The 21,040-nt window shown below is 40.7% G+C and overlaps 1 protein-coding gene and 1 pseudogene across 1 annotated transcript; both read right to left on the minus strand.

Moving 5' to 3' along the window:
• Positions 1-3,942: 3,942 nt before the first annotated feature.
• LOC150068240 (L-lactate dehydrogenase A chain pseudogene) lies at positions 3,943-4,939 on the minus strand (annotated as a pseudogene).
• A 3,794-nt stretch (positions 4,940-8,733) lies between these two features.
• LOC150068241 (olfactory receptor 7D4-like) lies at positions 8,734-9,681 on the minus strand. Its single transcript, XM_090353801.1, has one exon. The coding sequence runs from the start codon at positions 9,679-9,681 to the stop codon at positions 8,734-8,736; it is 948 nt and encodes a 315-aa protein (XP_090209927.1).
• Positions 9,682-21,040: the final 11,359 nt, after the last annotated feature.

Consider the following 21,040-nt stretch of genomic DNA (forward strand, 5'->3'; position numbering starts at 1 on the left):
AGCCCTAGGTGTTTTCCTTGTGGCAAGTAAGGAAAAGTTCAATCAATGCCCACTGCCAGCTCAAGTGGTCATGCCCTTCCCCTGCCAGGTGCCTTTTTTGTTTCCTAATGGCTCCCCGGGGTTTACCTGCACAGCCAAATTTGCCTCCACTCACTTTCATATTGTAATATGTGGGTAAATATCCCTGTCTTGTATTCATTTACTCAGAGATTTTGTGTTTTGCTAGTCCTGCGGCTTGATCCCAAGGCCTGGGCACTGTCCGTGGGCCTGTCAAAGTTAGAGCACTAGTACTTGAGCCATGGCACCACTTCAGCTTTTTCTATATATGTGGCACTGAGGAATCAAACTCGGGTATTCTTGCATGCTAGGCAAGCACTCTACCACTAGGCTTTGCTCTAGTCCCTATTAAATGTATTTTTCTAAACCTTGCTTTTAAGTAGTGGCACTATGGGGCTATAATTCAATGATCAGTTTGTGAGTACAAGGCCATTTCATGCATGTCACTCCTTCCATGCTCTCCCCGACCCCTCCCAGTCCAACCCCTCCTCAGTTCACCCAGTTCCAGCTTCACGTTTGTACACTGAATATTACGAATGAGTTTGCCCACCTTTCCTCTCTCCATTTCTCTGTCCACCTTTTCCACTGCCTTCACCTTTCAGGAAGCACTTTCAACTCTCAGGCACAATTAATTCTTTTACCTATTTTCCTGGTGGAGGTAATGTTCACCATATAATAGGATCGAGTTGTCCTCCTGTTGTGTGCAGTCCATGGAGCGAGCATCTGTCTCAGGAATGGGAGCATTTGTGGGGAAGATCTCAGTACATGAAGTTCCTGGATGTGGATGGAATATAGCATGGCTGGTCAACATGGCTGTGGATGCCTCCCGACAGAGAATTCCACTAGGTGATTTCTTCCAAAGTATGAGAGAGGGTAAAAAAGAGACTACCAGCTACATAGAATTGAGGAGAAAGGAACACAATATCATTAAATAACATAATGTGCTTAGCGCATTTAGTTCATGCCTGTAATCCCATCTACTCAGTAAGTGGAGAGCTAAGGCTTGGGGTTCTAAGTCATTCTGGGCAAGAAAAGTCGGTCAGACTCTTATCTATATTTTTAGCACTAAAAAGATGACAGTGGGTCTAGCAATGGCCTTGAGTAAGAAGTCTCAGAAACTCTGAGTTTAAACCTAAGGACTGGCACACACACACACACACACACACACACACACACACACACACACACACACACACACACACACAATATACAACACATGTGTGAGATTTCATGCTCTGGAGCAGGAACCTATTGTATGGAAATCAGCAGAATTCATGGATCATGCAATAATAAACTGAATGAATTTGATTCATATGCTCAGTGCTCGCTCTCTCCCTCTCTCTCTCTCTCTCTCTTTCTCTCTCTCTCTCTCTCTCTCTCTCTCTCTCTCTCTATATATATATATATATATATATATATATATTGAATGTAAATGTTTATGGGGAAAAGCCTGAGGGACAGGGAAGGAATGGTGGGGTTGAATAATGCAGAATATATGTGAAGATGAAGATGAAAAATCCACTAAACCTTGAAATTGGGGCAGGACAATGTGCCAAAAAAGAGTTACAGAGGGGTTTATTTTGATCAAACCACAATATATGCCCGTGTGGAAATACCACAGCAAAACCCCTTTTTCCAGTTGGTATACACAGAAATCCATTCTGTGCACACACAGAAGCCAGTGTGCATGTGCAAAACTAAGTGAGGGAAGGTGGGTTACAGCTGACATTCTAGCTACTAAGAGGCTGCAATTGACATATCAAGGTGGGAAGCCAGCTCAGGCAGGGAAATTCAAGACATTCTCATTCCTGATTAATTACTAAAAAGCCACATGTGAGCTCTAGTTCACTTGGTATGGCTCAGAAGCTCAGGGACAGTGCCCAGGTGCACAGTTCAAGACCCATGACTGGCACATGTACATGCAGGCACACACACACAGACACACAAACACACACCCACACACAGACACACAGACACACACGCACACAGAGACACACACATAAAGGGGAATTCTTCCTTACTAATAATTCTTTTGTTGGCTAGATTTTGTTATGGACACTAATGGGAAACAAACCATACATTGTCAGTCAAATATGCCAACAAAATATTGAAGAGGATAAGAAAAAAATTCCAATCAAAGCTGGCACTGGTGTTTCATCTCTGTAATCATCATTGCTCAGGAGTCTTAGATCTGACAATGGCAGTTCAAAGCCAGCCTTGGCAGGAAAGTCTATGAGACCCTTATTTCCAAATAATGACAGAAAAAGCTGGAAGTGGAGATGCAGCTCCAATAGTAGAGTGCTAGCCTTTAGCAAAAGGAGCTGAGGGACAGTACCACGGTTAGAGTCCAAGGCCCAGGTCTAGGCGCACACACACACACACACACACACACACACACACACACACACACACACACGTCCCTGGCCTGGAACCCAAAAGACAATACCTGGTGCACATTGGAGCTTTATCGGGTGATAAACAAATACATAATTGGATGTAGCAAAGCTGACAGATGACGCTGATTATTGGGAAAGAGTGAAGAAAAGTGAGAGACCTTTCAGAAGGGAACTTCATGAAGAATGCGCTCTAGGTTGCAGAAAGTGAGAGAAAGAAGGGAAATCAGAGTTCACAAAGCCTTAGAGTTCACAAACCCTTAGAGTTCCAAGTGCCTTAGAGTTCTGGGACCACATCTGCAGATGACGAGCTCCCTTCTGGCCCTTCCCAGCCTCACTATTCCAGAAAATTGCTTGCTACACACCCCATTTTCTTTTTCTCTTGTTTTCCCTCACTGATCATAAATTTACATTTCCCGTCTTTACCAGGATAACATGGTTCTGTATTTTGGTTATCACTGAAGATTTCTTATGTCCCCAACTCCTCCTTAGAAGTTTGTCGGCTGGGGTTTTGACCGAGACTGGATTCAGAGAAGGGAGTCAGAAGCTTGTGCAGTTTCTTGCAACTGAATTGATGTATCTACTAAGATCTCTTCAGGAAATGAATTGCCTTTCATGAAATAATTGTCTTTATGAAATGAAATGTCTTTCCTCTCTCCAAAACATTTTGTTCCCATGAGTTAAAGTGAAGATGACATCATGGATAAACAGATTTAGGTTAATTTCTTGCATTATTGTAGACTGTAAAAGTGTGAGTGGAATTAATTTATTCCAAGGGGAACACAGTTTCTTTTGTTTTGATAAAAAGGATAGCAATGAATTCTCAAAGGAGCTATTAATTTCTATAGGAAAGAAATCTCTGGGGCCATGTCGTTTTGGCATCTGCCTTGGAGAATCTTGTGACATGTAATAGATCACTTGATCTCTAGAGGGAAAAACAATTGCTTGATATTTTTCACTGTTCAAGGTTTATTTGGTGTTTTCCTATGACATTTGGATAGTTTTTGCACTGTTCATATGTAGCTTTTTACATAACATGCAATGCACACTATTGATATATAATACATAAAATATCCTTTAAATCAGTGATGCATGTGACATGCAAAAATGGATTTATACAACCCATCCCAGGAAGTGTGATTGGGAAAAGAAGTTGGAACTAGGTGTTTTGGTGATTTACAAAGCACACAGTAACATATCTGGTTCGAAGGGTAATTAGGGACTATGCACCATGCATTGGCAGTGGTGTCTCAGAGAGGGTGAAATTGTTTACAGTTTCCAGTTTTTACAGTTACACAGGACCCATCCACCGTCAGAATACAGCTGCATGTTTTCCTGAACCAGTCCTAGTCCTAATTTCAGGAAATGGATACTTTTCCCAGGTCTTTTTATAATGCTACTGCTTTAGTCACAGATAAGTATGGGACAACATGCATAATCCCTGACTAAAATTCTCTTATAGCATCGACAGTGAAGTGGTACATAGAAGACTTCAAAACTGTAGCTCCTTTTGGATTCCCCAAAGCGTATCTCCACTTTTCCTCAAGTGAGCCTATTCCTCGGGAGTCAGAGTGACCTTCACCACATCTGAAATTCCATTCTGTCCCAGAATGCAAAGAACACTAAGGAAGACATCTTCCTTTATTCCATAGAGACCCTTAATCATGGTGGAAATTGGATGAACTCTTCGAAGAGTCTTCATAATACTTTCTGCTAAATCTGCCACAGACAGTCCAATGGCCCAGGATGTATAGCCTTTCAGTTTGATCACCTCATAGGCACTGTCAACAACTTGTTTATGAACCTCTTTCCACTGTTCCTTGTCTGCATCAGTGCCTAAATCAGGATTCAGATTCTTGAAGGAGACACCAGCAACATTCACTCCACTCCACACTTGCACACTAGAGTCTCCATGAGAACCCATCCATGACAGCTTAAGGGGTGAATTCCCAGCCTCTCTCCCATCAGGTAATGGAACCGAGCTGAATCCAGATTGCAGCCACTTCCAATGACACAGTTTTGGGGGAAGCCACTTATCTTCCAAGCCACCTAGGTCAGAATATCCACTGGATTGGAAACAGTAAGCAACTTGCAGTTTGGGCTGTCCGTCACTACATTAGGAATGATGAACTTAAAGATGTTTACATTGCGCTGGACCAAATTAAGACGGCTTTCACCCTCTTGCTGACGGGCCCCAGCTGTGACAATAACCAGGTTGGAATTTGCAGTCACAGAGTAGTCTTTGCCAGAGACAATTTTTGGTGTTTTCTAGAAAAGGCTGCTGAGCTGGAGGTCCATCATTTCTCCCTTCAGTTTGTCTTCCATGACATCAACACGAGCAAGCTCGTCTGCCAAGTCCTGATGGGACAGGCCATGCCAACAGCACCAACTGCAACAACTGTAATCTTGTTCTGGGGCACATGATCCTCTTTAAGACGATTCACAATCAGCTGATCCTTGAGACCTTCCATTCTGGACTTGGAAGGACTGGAACTCTAGGGTGCATGATGGGCGGGAATCGGAGATGCACGGCGGGCAGATCTGGACTCAGCAAGAGCCGCTCCATCCTATTTCTTGATTTTCATTCATTATTTAATAGTGTCTTATACTTGGAAGTTATAGATAAAAATCCCATGTTTCGTTTGGTCAGCAGCACACTGAGACACCCAGGACCCTATAAAATTATATTTGGTACCTCATATATGTTACTCTTAGTATCCATTCAGAATATCACACGAATAGCTCAGTGCCCTGTTCAGTGGATTTAATCAATGTATGAACATTTAATTATTTTTTAATGAATGTATCCTCCCTGGTTAACTGGACATTTGTATTTTCTGATCTTCATTTCTCTCATATCAGCCCCTAATTCCTTAACTTCTGTTACTGCTCCCCTTGGCCCAATTGCTGGATTTCTATGAAGTCAGCTTAGAAAACACCGGACAGGCATGGTGGCTCACTCTTGTCATCCTAGCTACTCAGAAGGCTGAGATCAGAGGATCTTGGTTCAAAACCAGCCCAGGCATTAAAATCCATGAGACTCTTATCTCCAGTTAACCACCAGAAAAGCAGAAGTGTGGCGGTGGCTCAAGGAGTATGGTGGTAGTGTTGAGCTGAAGAGCTCAGGGACAGCATCCAGGCTCAGAGTTCAAGTCCAAGAACGGAAAAAAAACTAAAGAAAGAGAAAAAGAAAAAAGAAAACAATCTCAGCTAGGTGCTGCTGGCTCAGGCCTGTAATTCGAAATACTTAGGAGGCTGAGATGTGAGGATTTAGAGTTAGAAGCCAGTGGGGCAGAAAAGTCTGTAGAGTCTTCTCATCAATGAACCACTAAAAAGGCAGAATGGAGCTGTGACTCAAGCAGAAGAGCAGAATCCTTGAGCAAAAAGAGTCATGGACAATGCCCAGGCTCTGATTTCAAGCTCCAAGAGCAACACACATACACACATGCACACACACACACAGACAGACACACAGGAAAAGAAATGACACCCCCTAAATAAAACTGGAAACATATCATTTTCTCCTGATCCTATTGAAAGATGGATAGTGTGTGTGTGTGTGTGTGTGTGTGTGTGTGTGTGTGTGTGTGTGTGTTGTGTTGGTTCTCGGCCTGGTGTTCTGCATTGGAGAATTCTCCCTAACCTTTTGTGCTGAACGTTGGTGCTCTATCACTTCTGCCACAACTCCATTTCTGTCTTGTTCCTACTGAACTGGAAAAAAGGTCCTGGAGGACTTCAGGCCTATTATGACTGTGAGTTTCCATCCTCAGATCTCAGCCTGTGCAGTACCTGGGGGTTTGGGCTTGAGCCACCGGCACCAGAACTGATTTTTGGAGTCACTCCTGGAGGACTTCAGGCCTATTATGACTGTGAGTTTCCATCCTCAGATCTCAGCCTGTGCAGTACCTGGGGGTTTGGGCTTGAGCCACCGGCACCAGAACTGATTTTTGGAGTTACTTTAGTGGAGGTCATATCTTGTACACACAACAACACTCTGGGATGTATTATTTTTTCAAATTTGAGTGCATGTTTTTCTTTCTCTTGATGGATTGCTCTGGCTGGGACACAGTGCTGAGTGACAGGGGTGAATGCAAGCTCCTGTGTAACCTAGATCTTTGAGAGAACCTTCCAGGTTTCTCCATTCAGTACATTGTGTGTTGTTTCCTTACCAGAGAGAGAGAGAGCTCACCCCTCTCTCTCCTCCACCCCCCGCCTCTCTCTCTCTCTCTCTTCTTCTCTCTCTCTCTTTCTTGTGGGGCTTGAACTGTAGGCCTGGGCGCTATCTCTGAGCTCTCAAGGCTAACAATCTCCTTGTTTGAGCCACAGCAACACTTTCAGTTTTCTGGTGGTTAATTGGAGGTAAGAGTCTGATGGACTTTCATGTCCAGGCTGGGTATGATCTGTGATCTTCAGATCTCAGGCTCCCGAGTAGCTAGGATTCAGGGGTGAGCACAGGTTGCCCCGTTTACTTCCAGCAGTTTTATGGGTAGAGATAAGAGTGTCACAGACTTTCCTGCCCAACCTGGCTTGGAGGCGCCATCCTCACATCTCAGCCTGTAAGACCCGAAGCTGAAATTACAACAGGAAACCATAGAGAACATAACTGGAGATAGAGCCAAGACTAGTACTTTCTGGAAAGTTCTGTAGTATTTCATTAAATAGGAGGAAAAATTGACAAAAGGGATTGCAGCAAATCAAATCTTTATTCAGAATATGGGAAAGGCTGATAAGAATGAAAGATGTGTGTGGGGCATTCAGTTATAAAGAGCCCCAGTCCCAGGAGTTAGAAGGAAAGCCTCTCAAATTCTCAACACCAAATATTAAGGGTTTACAATTAAGTTGACTTCCCAATGAGGAAAAACATGGATAAGATAATGTTTATTTATTTATTTATTCATGTATTTTTTTGTTTGGTCATGGGGCTTGATCTCAGGGCTTGATTGCTGTTCTTGAGCTCTTCAGCTCAAGGCTACTGCCCTACCCCTTGAGCCACAGCACCACTTTTGGTATTCTAATGGTTAATTGACGATAAGAGTCTCACAGACTTTAGTGCCTAAGCTGACTTTGAACTGTGATCCTCAAATCTCATCGTCCTGAGTAGCTAGGTTTACAGGTGTGGGCCAATGCTCACAACCAAGACAATCATTAAAAGAGGTAAAAATGGCCATGAAGAAATCCACAAAGAAATATTCAGCCTCTTAACTACATAGGATATGCAAATCAAGAAAACAGTGTGATTCTGTATTATGTCAATGCTGAAGGAAATCTACAACACCAATTCTGGTGAAGTTGAGAAGAAACAGGCATGCTCAGACACTGTTGTCTGAGAATGTCACTTAGTATAGCTATCATGGAAACAACTTCATACGTGAGTGGAAAAAGAAATTAGTAAAAAAATATTCCCTCAAACTTAAACAAAATCTCACATGTAAGGCCATAACTGCTGTTCTGAAAGTGTTGAGATTTTATTTGGATTCTTGTATGTGTTTATTCTGTTTCTGCTAAGTAAAAAATTAAGTTATTTTGTCTTGCCAAATGGCGGAGACGGACATCTGTTATCCCAGCTACACAGGAGACTGGGATCTGAGGCCTGGTGTTTAAAGCCAGCACAGGCAAAAGTCTATGAGGGTCTTATCTTTGAATAGCTCCCTGATATGGGGATTGTGTAGATGTGTCTCAAATAGCAGAGGAATAACCCTGATCAAAAATGCTCACAAACAGCACCAGACACTGAATTCAGTCCCAGGGCTGTTGGAGAAGAGGAAGAGGAAGAGGAAAAAGCAGCAGCAGAAGTAGCAGCAGAAGAAGAAGTACAAGAGGAGCAGGAGGAGGAGGAGGAAAAAGGAGGAGGAGGGGGAAGAAGAAGTTGTTTTTTGTTTTAGGAGGAAGATTTAATATACAAGGGGATAACTTAAGGGGATACTGTGTAACCTCGGACTGTGATAAGTGGTTTCTATGCTCAATTTGAAATGACCAGAAGAATTTGTATAACACCATGCCAAATGGGAATATTAAGGAAAATTCACACTGACAAGAAAGATGTTTTTCTGAAGTATATTAAGTAAATTTCTTTCAAAGACAGATGTCCACATATAGGCAGACAAAGCCATAGGGGCTTTGCAGGGTATACTTGAATTCATATATATTTTCTAGATGGATATATATCTAGAGAGAGACTCAGTATATAAATATAATGAGTTCTATAATGAAGGAAAAGAATCAATGATGCTGATATTCAGCCAATTAGTCTTCCCTCTTGCAGTGGATTACTTTGTTCTGTGCTTCACAATCCACCAAGACAGGAGACCACTCTGCCTGGCAGTCTCCCCAGAGCCCCCATCACGTCCTGGTTCCTCAGGCTGTAGATGAAGGGGTTCAGCATGGGAGTGACCACTGTGTACATCACCGAGGCCACCTTGCTTCTGTGGGCAGAAGAGGACACTGCAGAGCTGAGGTACACCCCAAGTCCTGTCCCGTAGAACAAGGAGACCACGCAGAGGTGAGAGCCACAGGTGGAGAAGGCTTTGTGCTTGCTAGCTGTGTTGGGCAGCTTCATTAAAGAAGATAGGATCTGAGAGTAAGAGAAGAAGATTCCTAAGGCAGCAAACAAACCAAACAACACAAAAGCCAGGTACACACAGATGTCATTGATGAGGGTGTCAGAGATGGCCACTTTGAGAATTTGAGCTAGTTCACAGAAGAAATGGGGGATGGTGGTTCCTGGGGAGAAGGTTAATTTCCTCATCAGTAGAACATGGAGTAGTGAGATGCAGAAAATGAGAAGCCAAGACATGAGGACCAGGAGGCTACAGAAGTGAGGGTTCATGATAACTGGGTACTTTAGTGGGTGACAGATTGCGACAAAACGGTCATAAGCCATCACAGTCAATAGGAAATTATCCATTCCACCAAAAATCATGAAGAAATACACCTGAGTGAGGCACTCTGGGTAGGAGATGTCTTTCCTCTGGGTCTGGATGTTCACCAGCATCTTGGGGATGGTAGTAGTAGTAAAACAGATGTCCACAAAGGACAGGTTGGAGAGGAAGAAGTACATGGGCGTGTGGAGGTGGGGGTCAGAGATGACGGCCAGGATGATGAGAAGATTTCCGAGCACGGTGATGAGGTACATGGACAGGAAGAGCCAAAAGAGGATGGGCTGGAGTTGAGGGTCATCTGAGAGGCCCAGCAGGAGGAATGGTGATTTCCCTGTGAAGTTTTGTTCTGTCATAGCCCTGGATGTTTTCCTTGGGGCAAGTAAGGAAAAGTTCAATCAATGCCCACTGCCAGCTCAGGTGGTCATGCCCTGCCCCTGCCAGATGCCTTTTTTGTTTCCTAGTTTGACCTGCACAGCCAAGACTGGCTCTACTCACTTTCATATTGTAATATGTGGGTAAATATCTCTGTCTTGTATTCACTGACTGTGAAATTTTGTGTTTTGCTAGTCCTGAGGCTTGAACTCAAGGCCTGGGCACTGTCCTTGGCTTTGTCTAAGTTAGAGTACTATTAAGTGAGCCACATAAGCACTTCCAGTTTTTTCTATGTTTGTGGTACTGAGGATTCAACCTCGGGTGTTCGTGCATGCTAGGCAAGTACTCTATCAGTAGGCTGTGCTGCAGTCCCTATGAAATGTATTTTTCTAAACCTTATTCTTACCTACTTGTACAATGGGGCTGCAATTCAATGATCAGTGTTTGAGTAAAAGACCATTTCATCCATGTCACCACAACTCTCCCCACTCCAACCCCTCCCTCAGTTCACTCAGTTCCAGCTTCACATTTGTACACTGAATATTAGGAATGATTTTGCCCACCTTTCTTCTCTCCATTTCTCTGTCCACCTTTTCCACTGCCTTCACCTTTCAGGAAGCGCTTTCAACTCTCAGGTACAATTAACTCTTTTACCTATTTTCCTGGTGGAGGGAATGTTCACCATGTAATAGGATCAAGTTGTCTTCCCGTTCTGTGCAGGCCATGGAGCGAGCATCTATCACAGGAATGGGAGCATTTGTGGGGAAGATCTCAGTACATGGAGTTCCCGGATGTCATTCAGCCTCATTGCCTGGAGTCCAGGCCGTGTTCATGGGCTGAGCTGTTCTCAACACAACATATCTGTTACCTGTGTGGATGGAATATACCATGGCTGGTCAGCATGTCTGTGGAAACCTCCCGACAGAGAATTCCTTCTAGGTGATTTCTTCCAAAATATGAGAGGGTAAAAAAGAGACTACCAGCTGCACAGAAATGAGGACCAAGGAACACAACATCATTAAAATAACCTACGCTATGCTTAGCACATTTAATTCATGCCTGTAATCCTAGCTACTCAGGAAGTGGTGAGCTAAGGTTTGTGGTTGTCAGTCAGTCTGCGTAAGAAAAGTCTGTCAGAGTCTTATCTCCTTTTTGTAGCACTAAAAGGATGACAGTGGATCTCGTAGTAGCCTTGAGTAAGTAGTCTCACACACACACCATCCATCACTTGCATGGGATTTCATGCTCTGGAGCAGGAACATATTGTGTGGAAATCAGCAGAGTTAATGCATCATGCAATAGTAAACTGGATGAAGATGATTCATATGCTGAAGGCTCTGAAAGAGCAGTTTGTCTGGAACATTTACAAAGAAATCTTAAAGTTTGAATACTAGTGTTTGTCTTCTCCAGAACAATTACAAGTGTCAACATCTTTTATGCTCATGCAATGGAAGCTGTGTAAATCAGAATGACAGCATTCGGGAGGAAAATCTTCTTGGAAATGGAAATCATTTGTGCTGGGGGGAGGAAAGATGGAGTAGGAAAGGAAGGCACAGGCCTTTTAGGCTGAGACAACGAATGAAATCAGCCCTGCTGTCCTGTGGATGAAAGGAGAACAGAAACAGACATATAATGGAATAGTATTCAACCGTTAAGAACACTGGATTCCATCCTGTGGAGGAAAATGACTGGAAGCAAAATAATCCAGGTTCAGAAAGACAAATGGTACATGTGTTTTCTTCTTCACAGTTTTGTGTCTTTGTATCTATTTGTCTGCCGACTCAGCTAGCTACCTTCTTACCCAGCTTCCAACCCACTGTATGTCTATTATTTATGTATGTATGTGTCTGTCTATCATGTACGTACCAGGCTACTGTGATATCTCAGTTTCTGTGTATGTGTGTACTGTGTATGTATGCCTGTGTATATCTATCTGTAATATCTATCTACCTTTCTACTTACCTACCTTTCTCTTGGTTAGTTATATATCTATCCATGTGTTTTTGTATTATCTTCTGATATATCTATGTAATTGCCCATCTATTATCTGTGTATCTATCTGTCTGTCTGTTGGTCCATTACCTACTGAACTGTGTCTTTGTTAGTTTTTATCTTTGTTTTTTTCTTTTTCATTTATCTTTAATGCTATCTTCTCTTACAAAGTTTTACGAATTACAATGAAATCTTAAATTTTATGTCTAACTCAATGGGCATACTGACAGTTAACTGTGAAATATGTGTAGTTTTCAGTTGTCGTTTCCTACCTAGACACTTGATATTTATACAGTGAGATGTAAAAATAAATAGGGAAGGGGGGATAACAAGATGAGGGGCAGGGGTGAGGCAAAGGTAATTGGAACCAAAACATGAGAAAGGGCATCATTGTGTGTGAAGTAATGCACCTTCTATCTGGTGAATATAATGTAACCCTTCTATTAATTAGAATGAAATATCAAAAAAGATAATAAATAGTAGGCTTATCTCAATCTTGTTTACCCATTAAAGAAATCTAATCTTTTCAGGATTCTATACAGGGAGACAATTGCTACTCTATTGGAATCATTAAAGGTAAGGAAAATGTCACTCTTAGAATTATAATTTTTCTTAGCATCTAATTTCTATTATCTATGATCTATCTACATATAGATATATCAGGAATGTAGTTGTTTGTGGGGACAAGCCAGAGAGAGAGGGAAGTAATGGTGGGATTAATACAGAATATGTGTGAAGATGAAGATAAAATCCACTAAACCCTGTTGAAATCAGAAGAAGGGACTATGGGCCAAAGAAAGAGCTACATCGGGGTTTACTGTGATCAAAACACAATATATGCCTTTGTGGAAATACCACAGCAAAACCCCCTTTTCCAGTTGGAATACATAGAAAACCATTCTGTGCACACTGAAGCCAGTGTGCATATGCAAACCTAAGTGAAGGAAGTTGGGTGCCAGTGGCTCAAGCTGGCATTCTAGCTACTATGAGGCTGCAATTGAAGGATCAGGGTGTGAAGGCAGCTCAGACAGGGAAATCATGAGATTATCATTCCTGATTAATTACCAAAAAGCCACAAGTGAGCTGTAGTTCACTTGGTATGGCTCTGGAAAGTGCAAAGACCCACAGTTCAAGCCCCATGGCTGGCAATGCACATGCAAGCACACATACACACACACAACACACACACATACAACACACACACAGACACACATGAAGGGGAATTCTTCTTTATCAATAATTCCATTGTTGGCTAGATTTTGTTATGGACACTAATGGGAAAGGAAAGTCCATGAGGCCCTTATTTCCAAATAATGACAGAAAAAGCTGGAAGTGGAGCTGTAGCTCAAGTAGTAGAGTGCTAGCCTTGAGTAAAAGGAGATTAGGACAGTGCCAAGTTCAAGGCTGAGGCCTAGAGAACAAAGAAGTCCAGTGGCATGAACCCAACAGACAATACCTGGTGCACATGGATCTTTCAGCAGGTGATTAATAAATACATAATTGGATAAAGCAAAGCTGACAGATAACGCTGATTCTTGCAGAAAAGCAAGAGACTTTCCAGAAATGAATTCATGAGAAAGGTGCTGTAGGCTGGAGAAAGAAGGGAAATCAGAGTTTCCAAAGCATGAGCTCCATGAGGATGATAAGTTACCTGGAGATCTGGGACCTCACCTGCAGACGTGAGCCCACTTCTGGTCCTTTTTCTCTTGTTTCTCCTCACTGGACATAATTTACATTTTGCCTGTCTTTATCAGGTTACCGTGGCTCTGTCTTCTTTTTTTTTTACCACTAAAGATTTCTTATCCCCCAACTCCTTCTTCGAACTTTGTCAGCTAGGGTTTTCACGGAGACTGGATTCAGAGAAGGGCATCAGAAGCTTGTGCAGTTTCTTGCAAGTCAATCGATGAATCTACTAAGACCTCATCAAATGAATTGTATTTCATGAAATAATTGTCTTCATGGAATAAAATATCTTTCTAGTCTCCAAACCATTTTGTTCCCATGAGTTAAAGTGAAGATGACATCATGGATAAACAGGTTAATTTCTTGCAATATTGTAGCTGTTACAGGGAGAGAGGAATTAATTTATTCCAAGGGGAACTTAGTTCTTTTTGTTTTTTCACTTTTGTTTTGATTAAAGAAAATAAGAAGGAATCCTTAAAGGAACTGTTAATTTCAATAGGGACTAAATCTCTGGAGACAGGTCTCTTCCCTGTCTTGAAGAATATTTGGACATGTAATAGATAACTTGATCTCTACAGGGAAAAACAATTTCCTGGTTTTTATTTATTATTTTAAAAGTATCTCATGTTTTAAAGTTATAGAAATCACATGTTTAATATGGACACTGCGAAACTGAGCATACTACCAAATGTTTCCATCTATAAAATTATATTTGTTACCTCATATATGTTACCCTTAGTATCCATTCAGAATATCACAAGAATAGCTCAGTGCCCCGTTCAGTGGATTTAATAAATGTATGATAATTTAATGATTATTTTTTAATGAATGTATCCTCCCTGGCTAACTGGACATTTGTATTTTCTGATCTTCATTTCTCCCATATCAGGCCCAAGTTCCTTACCTTCTGTTATAATCCCTCTCAGCCCAATTGATGGATTTCTTTTTCTTTATATTTTTTATTGTAATTAATAAAAGGGTTACATGATATTTGCCAGATAGTAGGTGCATTAATTCACATGCATTGATACCATTTCACATGTCTTGGTACCCATTACCCTCCCCCACACTGCCCCGTCTTGGTTTTTCCCCCTTCCCTATCAAATTTCAAATAAACAAATACAAATAAATTCAATATATCAGATAACAAAGTGAGATATTGTAACAATATGAGATACCGAAGGAACAGCAAAGGAGATGAAAGATAACATAGTACATTAAGGACAACAATCATTCGTTATATGGCTTTTGTTTCAATATCCTGGAGGTCCTTTCAATTAGCTTCATACTATATGGCCTTATGCATCAAGGTTTTGCTCTATGGCAGATCTCTGCTAGGAGAACCCAAGGTTTCTACTGATTATGACAAATGAGGGAAACCATTGAGCCTAATTCCTTTGAGTCTGTGTTACTGCACTTTATATGATTTTTTCTAAGACTTTCCATTTTCTAACAAATGGGGCGATATAGTTTTTTCTGACAGCAGCATAGAATTCCATTTTGTACAAATACCACTCATCAACTGAGGGACATATACGTTGGTTCCATATCTTTGCTGTGGTGAATAATGCTGCAATGAACATTGTTGTGCTAGTGGAATTAGTATGCCCTAGATTCTGGATGGTTGGGTAAATGCCAAGTAGTGGAATTGCTGGGTCATAGGGGAGTTCTATGTTTAGCCTTTTGAGGCATAGGCATACTGCTTTCCATAGTGGCTGAACGAGTTTGCACTCCCAACAACAGTGTAGTAGTGATCCCTCCTGGCCACATTCCCTCCAGCCTCTGTTATTATTTCTTTTCCTGATCCTGGCCATTCTAACTGGAGTGAGGTGGAATCTTAGAGTTGTTTTTTTTAACACTTGAAAATTATTTGTTTATTGGTTCAACAGTAGGCAAATGAGTATTACATATAAATCAGAAGATGTTTAATTTTGCAAATCTTTTTTTTCTTACTGGTTAGTTTTTTATTGCAATTAGTAAAAGGGTTACATGATATTTGCCAGATAGAAGGTGTATTAATTCACATACATTGACACCCTTTCACATGTCTTGGTACCCATTTCCCTCCCCCCCACACCCTCCACCCGTCTTGGTTTTCCCCCCTGTAATTTTGCAAATCTTAAATTATATCTAAATTGTATTATATTGCACTTGCTTCATTCCTTTTTAAATATTATATATGTACACACATATATGTCATACATATGCAATTTCTACATATCGTAGATGTTGCTCCTATTCATTTTTTTTCTTTTTTCTTTTTTAATGTAATTAGTAAAAGGGTTACATGATATTTGCCAGATAGAAGGTGCATTAATTCACATACATTGATACCCTTTCACATGTCTTGGTACCCATTTCCCTCCCCCCCCATATCCCACACACGTCTTGTTTTTCCCCCCTTCCCTATCAAATTTCAAATATCCAAATACAAATAAATTCAATATATCAGATAACAAAGTGAGATACAATACCAATATGAGATAACCAAGGGATAGCAAACAAGATGAGAGACAACATAGTACATTAAGGACAACAATCGTTCATTATATGGCTTTTGTTTCACTATCCTGGAGGTCCTTTTAATTAGCTTCACATTATATGGCCTTATGTATCAAGATTTTGCTCTATTGCAGATCTCTGCTAGTAGAGCCCAAGGTTTCTACTGATTATGACGAATGAGGGAAACCATTGAGCCTAAGTTCCTTTGAGTCTGGCTTACTTCACTTAATATGACTTTTTCTAAGTCTTTCCATTTCCTAACAAATGGGGTGATGTCATTCTTTCTGACAGCAGCATAGACTTCCATTGTGTACAAATACCACAACTTGTTGATCCACTCATCAACTGAGGGACATCTAGGTTGGTTCCATATCTTTGCTATGGTGAATAGTGCTGCAATGAACATTGTTGTGCTAGTGGATTTAGTATGTCCCTGTTTCTGGATGGTTGGGTAAATGTCCAGTAGTGGAATTGCTGGGTCAAAGGGAAGTTCTATGTTTAGCCTTCTGAGGCACTGCCACACTGCTTTCCATAGTGGTTGAATGAGTTTGCACTCCCATCAACAGTGTAGTAGTGATCCCTCCTGGCCACATCCCCTCCAGCATCTGTTGTTATTCATTTTCCTGATCCTGGCCATTCTAACTGCAGTGAGGTGGAATCTTAGAGTTGTTTTGATTTGCATTTCTTTTATGACCAGAGATGTTGAGCATTTCTTCATGTGTCTATAGGCCATTTTTTTCTTCTTCAGAGAAGAGTCTCTTTATGTCTTTGGCCCATTTTTAATGGGATGGTTGTTACTGTGGAAATTGGTTTTGGAGTGATTCAATTTTTTGAGTTGTTGATATATTTTAGATATGAGGCCTTTGTCCGTTGTTTGGTTGGTGAAGATCTTCTCCCACTTTGTAGGCTTCCTAATTAATTTACTAGCTATGTCCTTTGCCATACAAAAGCTCCGTAGTTTAATGCAGTCTCAATTATCTAGCCTTTCTCTGATTTGTTGTGATTCTTGGTCCTTATTAAGAAAGTTTGGACCTGTGTCAAGGAGGCCTAGTGTATCTCCTATGCCTTCCTGTGAAGTTTTCAGTGTGTCAGCTTTTACCTCCAGGTCTTTGATCCATTTGGAGTTAATTCTAGCGCAGGGTGACAAAGAAGGATCCAACTTTAGTTTTCTGCAGGTGTTTATCCAGTTCTGCCAGCACTACTTGTTGAAGAGGCTGTCATTCTTCCATTCTATTTTTTTGGCTCCCTTGTCAAAGGTTAGGTGGCCATAGGTCTGTGGTTTAATGTCTGGGTCATCAGTTCTATTCCATTGGTCTTCAGGCCTGTTCTTGTGCCAACTAAGCTGTTTTGAGAATTATAGCTCTGTAATAGAGTCTAAAGTTTGGAATTGAAATTCCTCCAGCGCTGTTCTTTCTACTAAGAAGTGTTTTGGTATACGGGGGTCTTTTATTATTCCATATGAAATTTTGAATTGCCTTTTCTATTTCTTTAAAGAATGCTATTGGGATATTGATGGGTATTGCGTTGAATTTGTAGATAGCCCTTGACAAGACTGTCATTTTCACAATGTTGTTTCTTCCAATCCTGGAGCATGGGAGGTTTTTCCATTTCCTTAGTTCTGCTTTATTTTTCTTTTTTTGGGTTTTAAACTTTTCATAAAAAACAGACCAGAAGATCAGTGGAACAGAATGGAAGACCCAGAAATAGAACCATATACCTATAAGCAACTTGTATTTGACAAAGGAGCCAAAGATGTACAATGGAACAAACACAGTCTATTGAATTATTGGTGCTGGCAAAACTGGGCAGCCACATGCAGAAAACTAAAAATTAACCCTAGCCTTTCGCCATGCACAAGCATTAACTCAAAGTGGATCAAAGACCTCAACGTCAGACCAGAAACCGTGAAATTGCTACACGATAATGTAGGAGAGACACTGGAACAGGCACAGGCAACAGATTCCTGAACAGAATCCCAGGGTCACAACCGATTGGAGAGAGACTTGATAAATGGGACTACCTAAAAGTAAAAAGTTTCTGTACAGATAAAAACATAGTTGCAAAAGTAGAGAGACAGCCAACCAACTGGGAAAAGATATTCACCAACAATACATCTGACAAATGCTTAATATCCAGTATCTACAGGGAACTCAAGAAACTAATCCCCTGAAACCCAATAAACCATTTACTAAATGGGCGAGGGAACTAAAGAGAGGCCTATCAGAAGAAGAGATTAAAATGGCAGAAAAACATATGAGAAAATGTTCATCATCTATGATCATAAAGGAAATGCAAATAAAAACAACCCTGATACCACCTTACCCCAACAAGAATGGTCAAGATTTCGAACTCAGACAATGACAGTTGCTGGCTGTGTTGTGGAGAAAAAGGAACCCTACTGCGCTGCTGGTGGGATTGTAAACTAGTTCAGCCACTCTGCAAAGCAGTGTGGAGGTTTCTTAAAGAACTGAAAATAGACCTTCCCTATGATCCCGCCATACCACTTCCGGGCATCTATTTTGAACATCATGACTCAGGATATTATAAAGACACCTGCTTAGCTATGTTCATCTCTGCACTATTCACAATAGCCAGGCGATGGAAACAACCCAGATGCCCTACTGCAGATGAATGGATACAGAAAATGTGCTATATATACGCAATGGAATTCTACATAGCCAACAGACAAGATAAAATAATGGCATTCGCAGGGAAGTGGATGAATCTAGAGCGAATCATGCTGAGTGAGACAAGTCAAGACCTAAGGAACAAAAGGTGCATGGTATCCTTAATATGCAGTTATTAAATCCAAAGTGTACAACAGAGAGGACTCAATACCTGCATACCCAAAGCAATGGACATGATAATGGAAATACAAACATGACTATATACACAAAAAACCTATGACTCTATAATCATAATGTTTTATTTCATGAAGTGATATGTTTCTATGACATACAAACCGTTAGCCTAATTTGGATTAAGTTCTAAATACTAAGTGCCAGAGAATGTAATTAGAGATTTCCTCCTTGAACATTGTTTGTTAATATTGTCATTTAAAATATGATGTAAACATAAGCCATATAATTAATGATTGTTGTTCTTAAGGTACTATGTTATCTCTCATCACTTCTACTGTCCCTTGGTTATATCATATTGTTACACTATCTCACTTTGTTATCTGATATATTGGATATATTTGTATTTGGTTATTTGAAATTGGATAGGGAACGGGGGAAAACAGGATGAGGGGTGGGGTAAGGGGGAAGGGAAATGGGACAATGACGTGTGAAAGGGTTTCAATGTGTGGGAATTAAGGCACCATTTATCTGCAAATATCATGTAACCCTTCTATTAATTACAATAAAAATATATTTTAAAAAAAGGTCCTTTACATTCTTAGTTAAGCTAATTCCTAGGTACTTTATTTTCTTTGAGGCTATTGTGATACGAGTTGCTTTCCTGATTATTGCCTCGTTCCTCTCACAGTTGGCGTAAAGGAAGGCAGTTGATTTTTGAGGGTTAATTTTAGAGCCTGCTACCCTTCCAAAGTTTTGAATCAGCTCAAGGAGCTTGGGAGTAGAGTCTATAGGATTCTTTAAATACAGAATCATGTAATCTGCAAAGAGGGATTGTTTTACTTCCTCTTTCCCTACTTGGATCCCCTTTATGCTTGCTTCTTGCCTTATTGCACTGGCTAGGAATTCTACTACTATGTTAAAGAGGAGTGGAGAGAGTTGGAATCCTTGTCTTGCTCCTGATTTGAGAGGGAATGGCTCACTTTCAAAAGATGATTATTTTTTTGGGTAAGATGTGTCTCTTGAAGATAGCAGATCGATGGCTCTTGCTTTTTGATCCAACTAGATAGTCTATGCCATTTAAATGGAGAGTTAAATCCATTGATATTGAGAGTTAGACTTGCGAGATATTCATTAGTTCCTACCATTTTTAAAAGCTTTTATTAGGCCCTGTGTCTTGACAGTTCTTGTGGTCCTTAGATGGTATGGTGTTTAGGTGCCATTTCTTTTCCTAGATTGCATTTATTTTGGTTTTCTTTCTTTTTTTGTATTGGTTTTATTGTAATAAGTAAAAGGGTTACATGATATTTGCCAGATAGAAGGTGCATTAATTCACATACATTGATACCCTTTCACATGTCTTGTTACCCATTTCTCTCCCTCCCCCACCCCCCACCCGTGTTGGTTTTCCCCCCTTCCCTATCAAATTTCAAATATCCAAATACAAATAAATTCAATATATCAGATAACAAGGTGAGATACTATACCAATATGAGATGAGAGCAAAGGAGATGAGAGACAACATAGTACATTAAGGACAACAATCATTCATTATATGGCTTTTGTTTCACTATCCTGGATGTCCTTTCAATTAGCTTCACATTATATGTCCTTATGTATCAAGATTTTGCTCTATTGCAAATCTCTGCTAGTAGAGCCCAAGGTTTCTCCTGATTATGACGAATGAGGGAAACCACTGAGCCTAAGTTCCTTTGAGTCTGGCTTACTTCACTTAATATGATCTTTTCTAAGTCTTTCCATTTCCTAACAAATGGGGTGATGTCATTCTTTCTGACAGCAGCATAGAACTCCATTGTGTACAAATACCACAACTTGTTGATCCACTCATCAACTGAGGGACATCTAGGTTGGTTCCATATCTTTGTTATGGTGAATAGTGCTGCAATGAACATTGTTGTGCTAGTGGGTTTAGTATGTCCTTGTTTCTGGGTGGTTGGGTAAATGCCAAGTAGTGGAATTGCTGGGTCATAGGGGAGTTCTATGTTTAGCCTTTTGAGGCACTGCCACACTGCTTTCCATAGTGGTTGAACGAGTTTGCACTCCCACCAACAGTGTAGTAGTGATCCCTCCTGGCCACATCCCCTCCAGCATCTGTTGTCATTCGTTTTCCTGATCCTGGCCATTCTAGCTGGAGTGAGGTGGAATCTTAGAGTTGTTTTGATTTGCATTTTTTTAAGACCAGAGATGTTGAGCAATTCTTCATGTGTCTATAGGCCATTTTTGTTTCTTCTTCAGAGAAGACTCTCTTTAAGTCTTTGGCCCATTTTTTAATGGGATGGTTGTTACTGTGGAGATTAGTTTTGGAGTGATTCAATTTTATGAGTTGTTGAAATATTTTAGATAT

Source organism: Megascapheus bottae, chromosome 1 (genome assembly GCF_031878675.1).
Source record: "Megascapheus bottae isolate mThoBot1 chromosome 1, mThoBot2.hap1, whole genome shotgun sequence".
Lineage (NCBI taxonomy): Eukaryota > Metazoa > Chordata > Mammalia > Rodentia > Geomyidae > Megascapheus > Megascapheus bottae.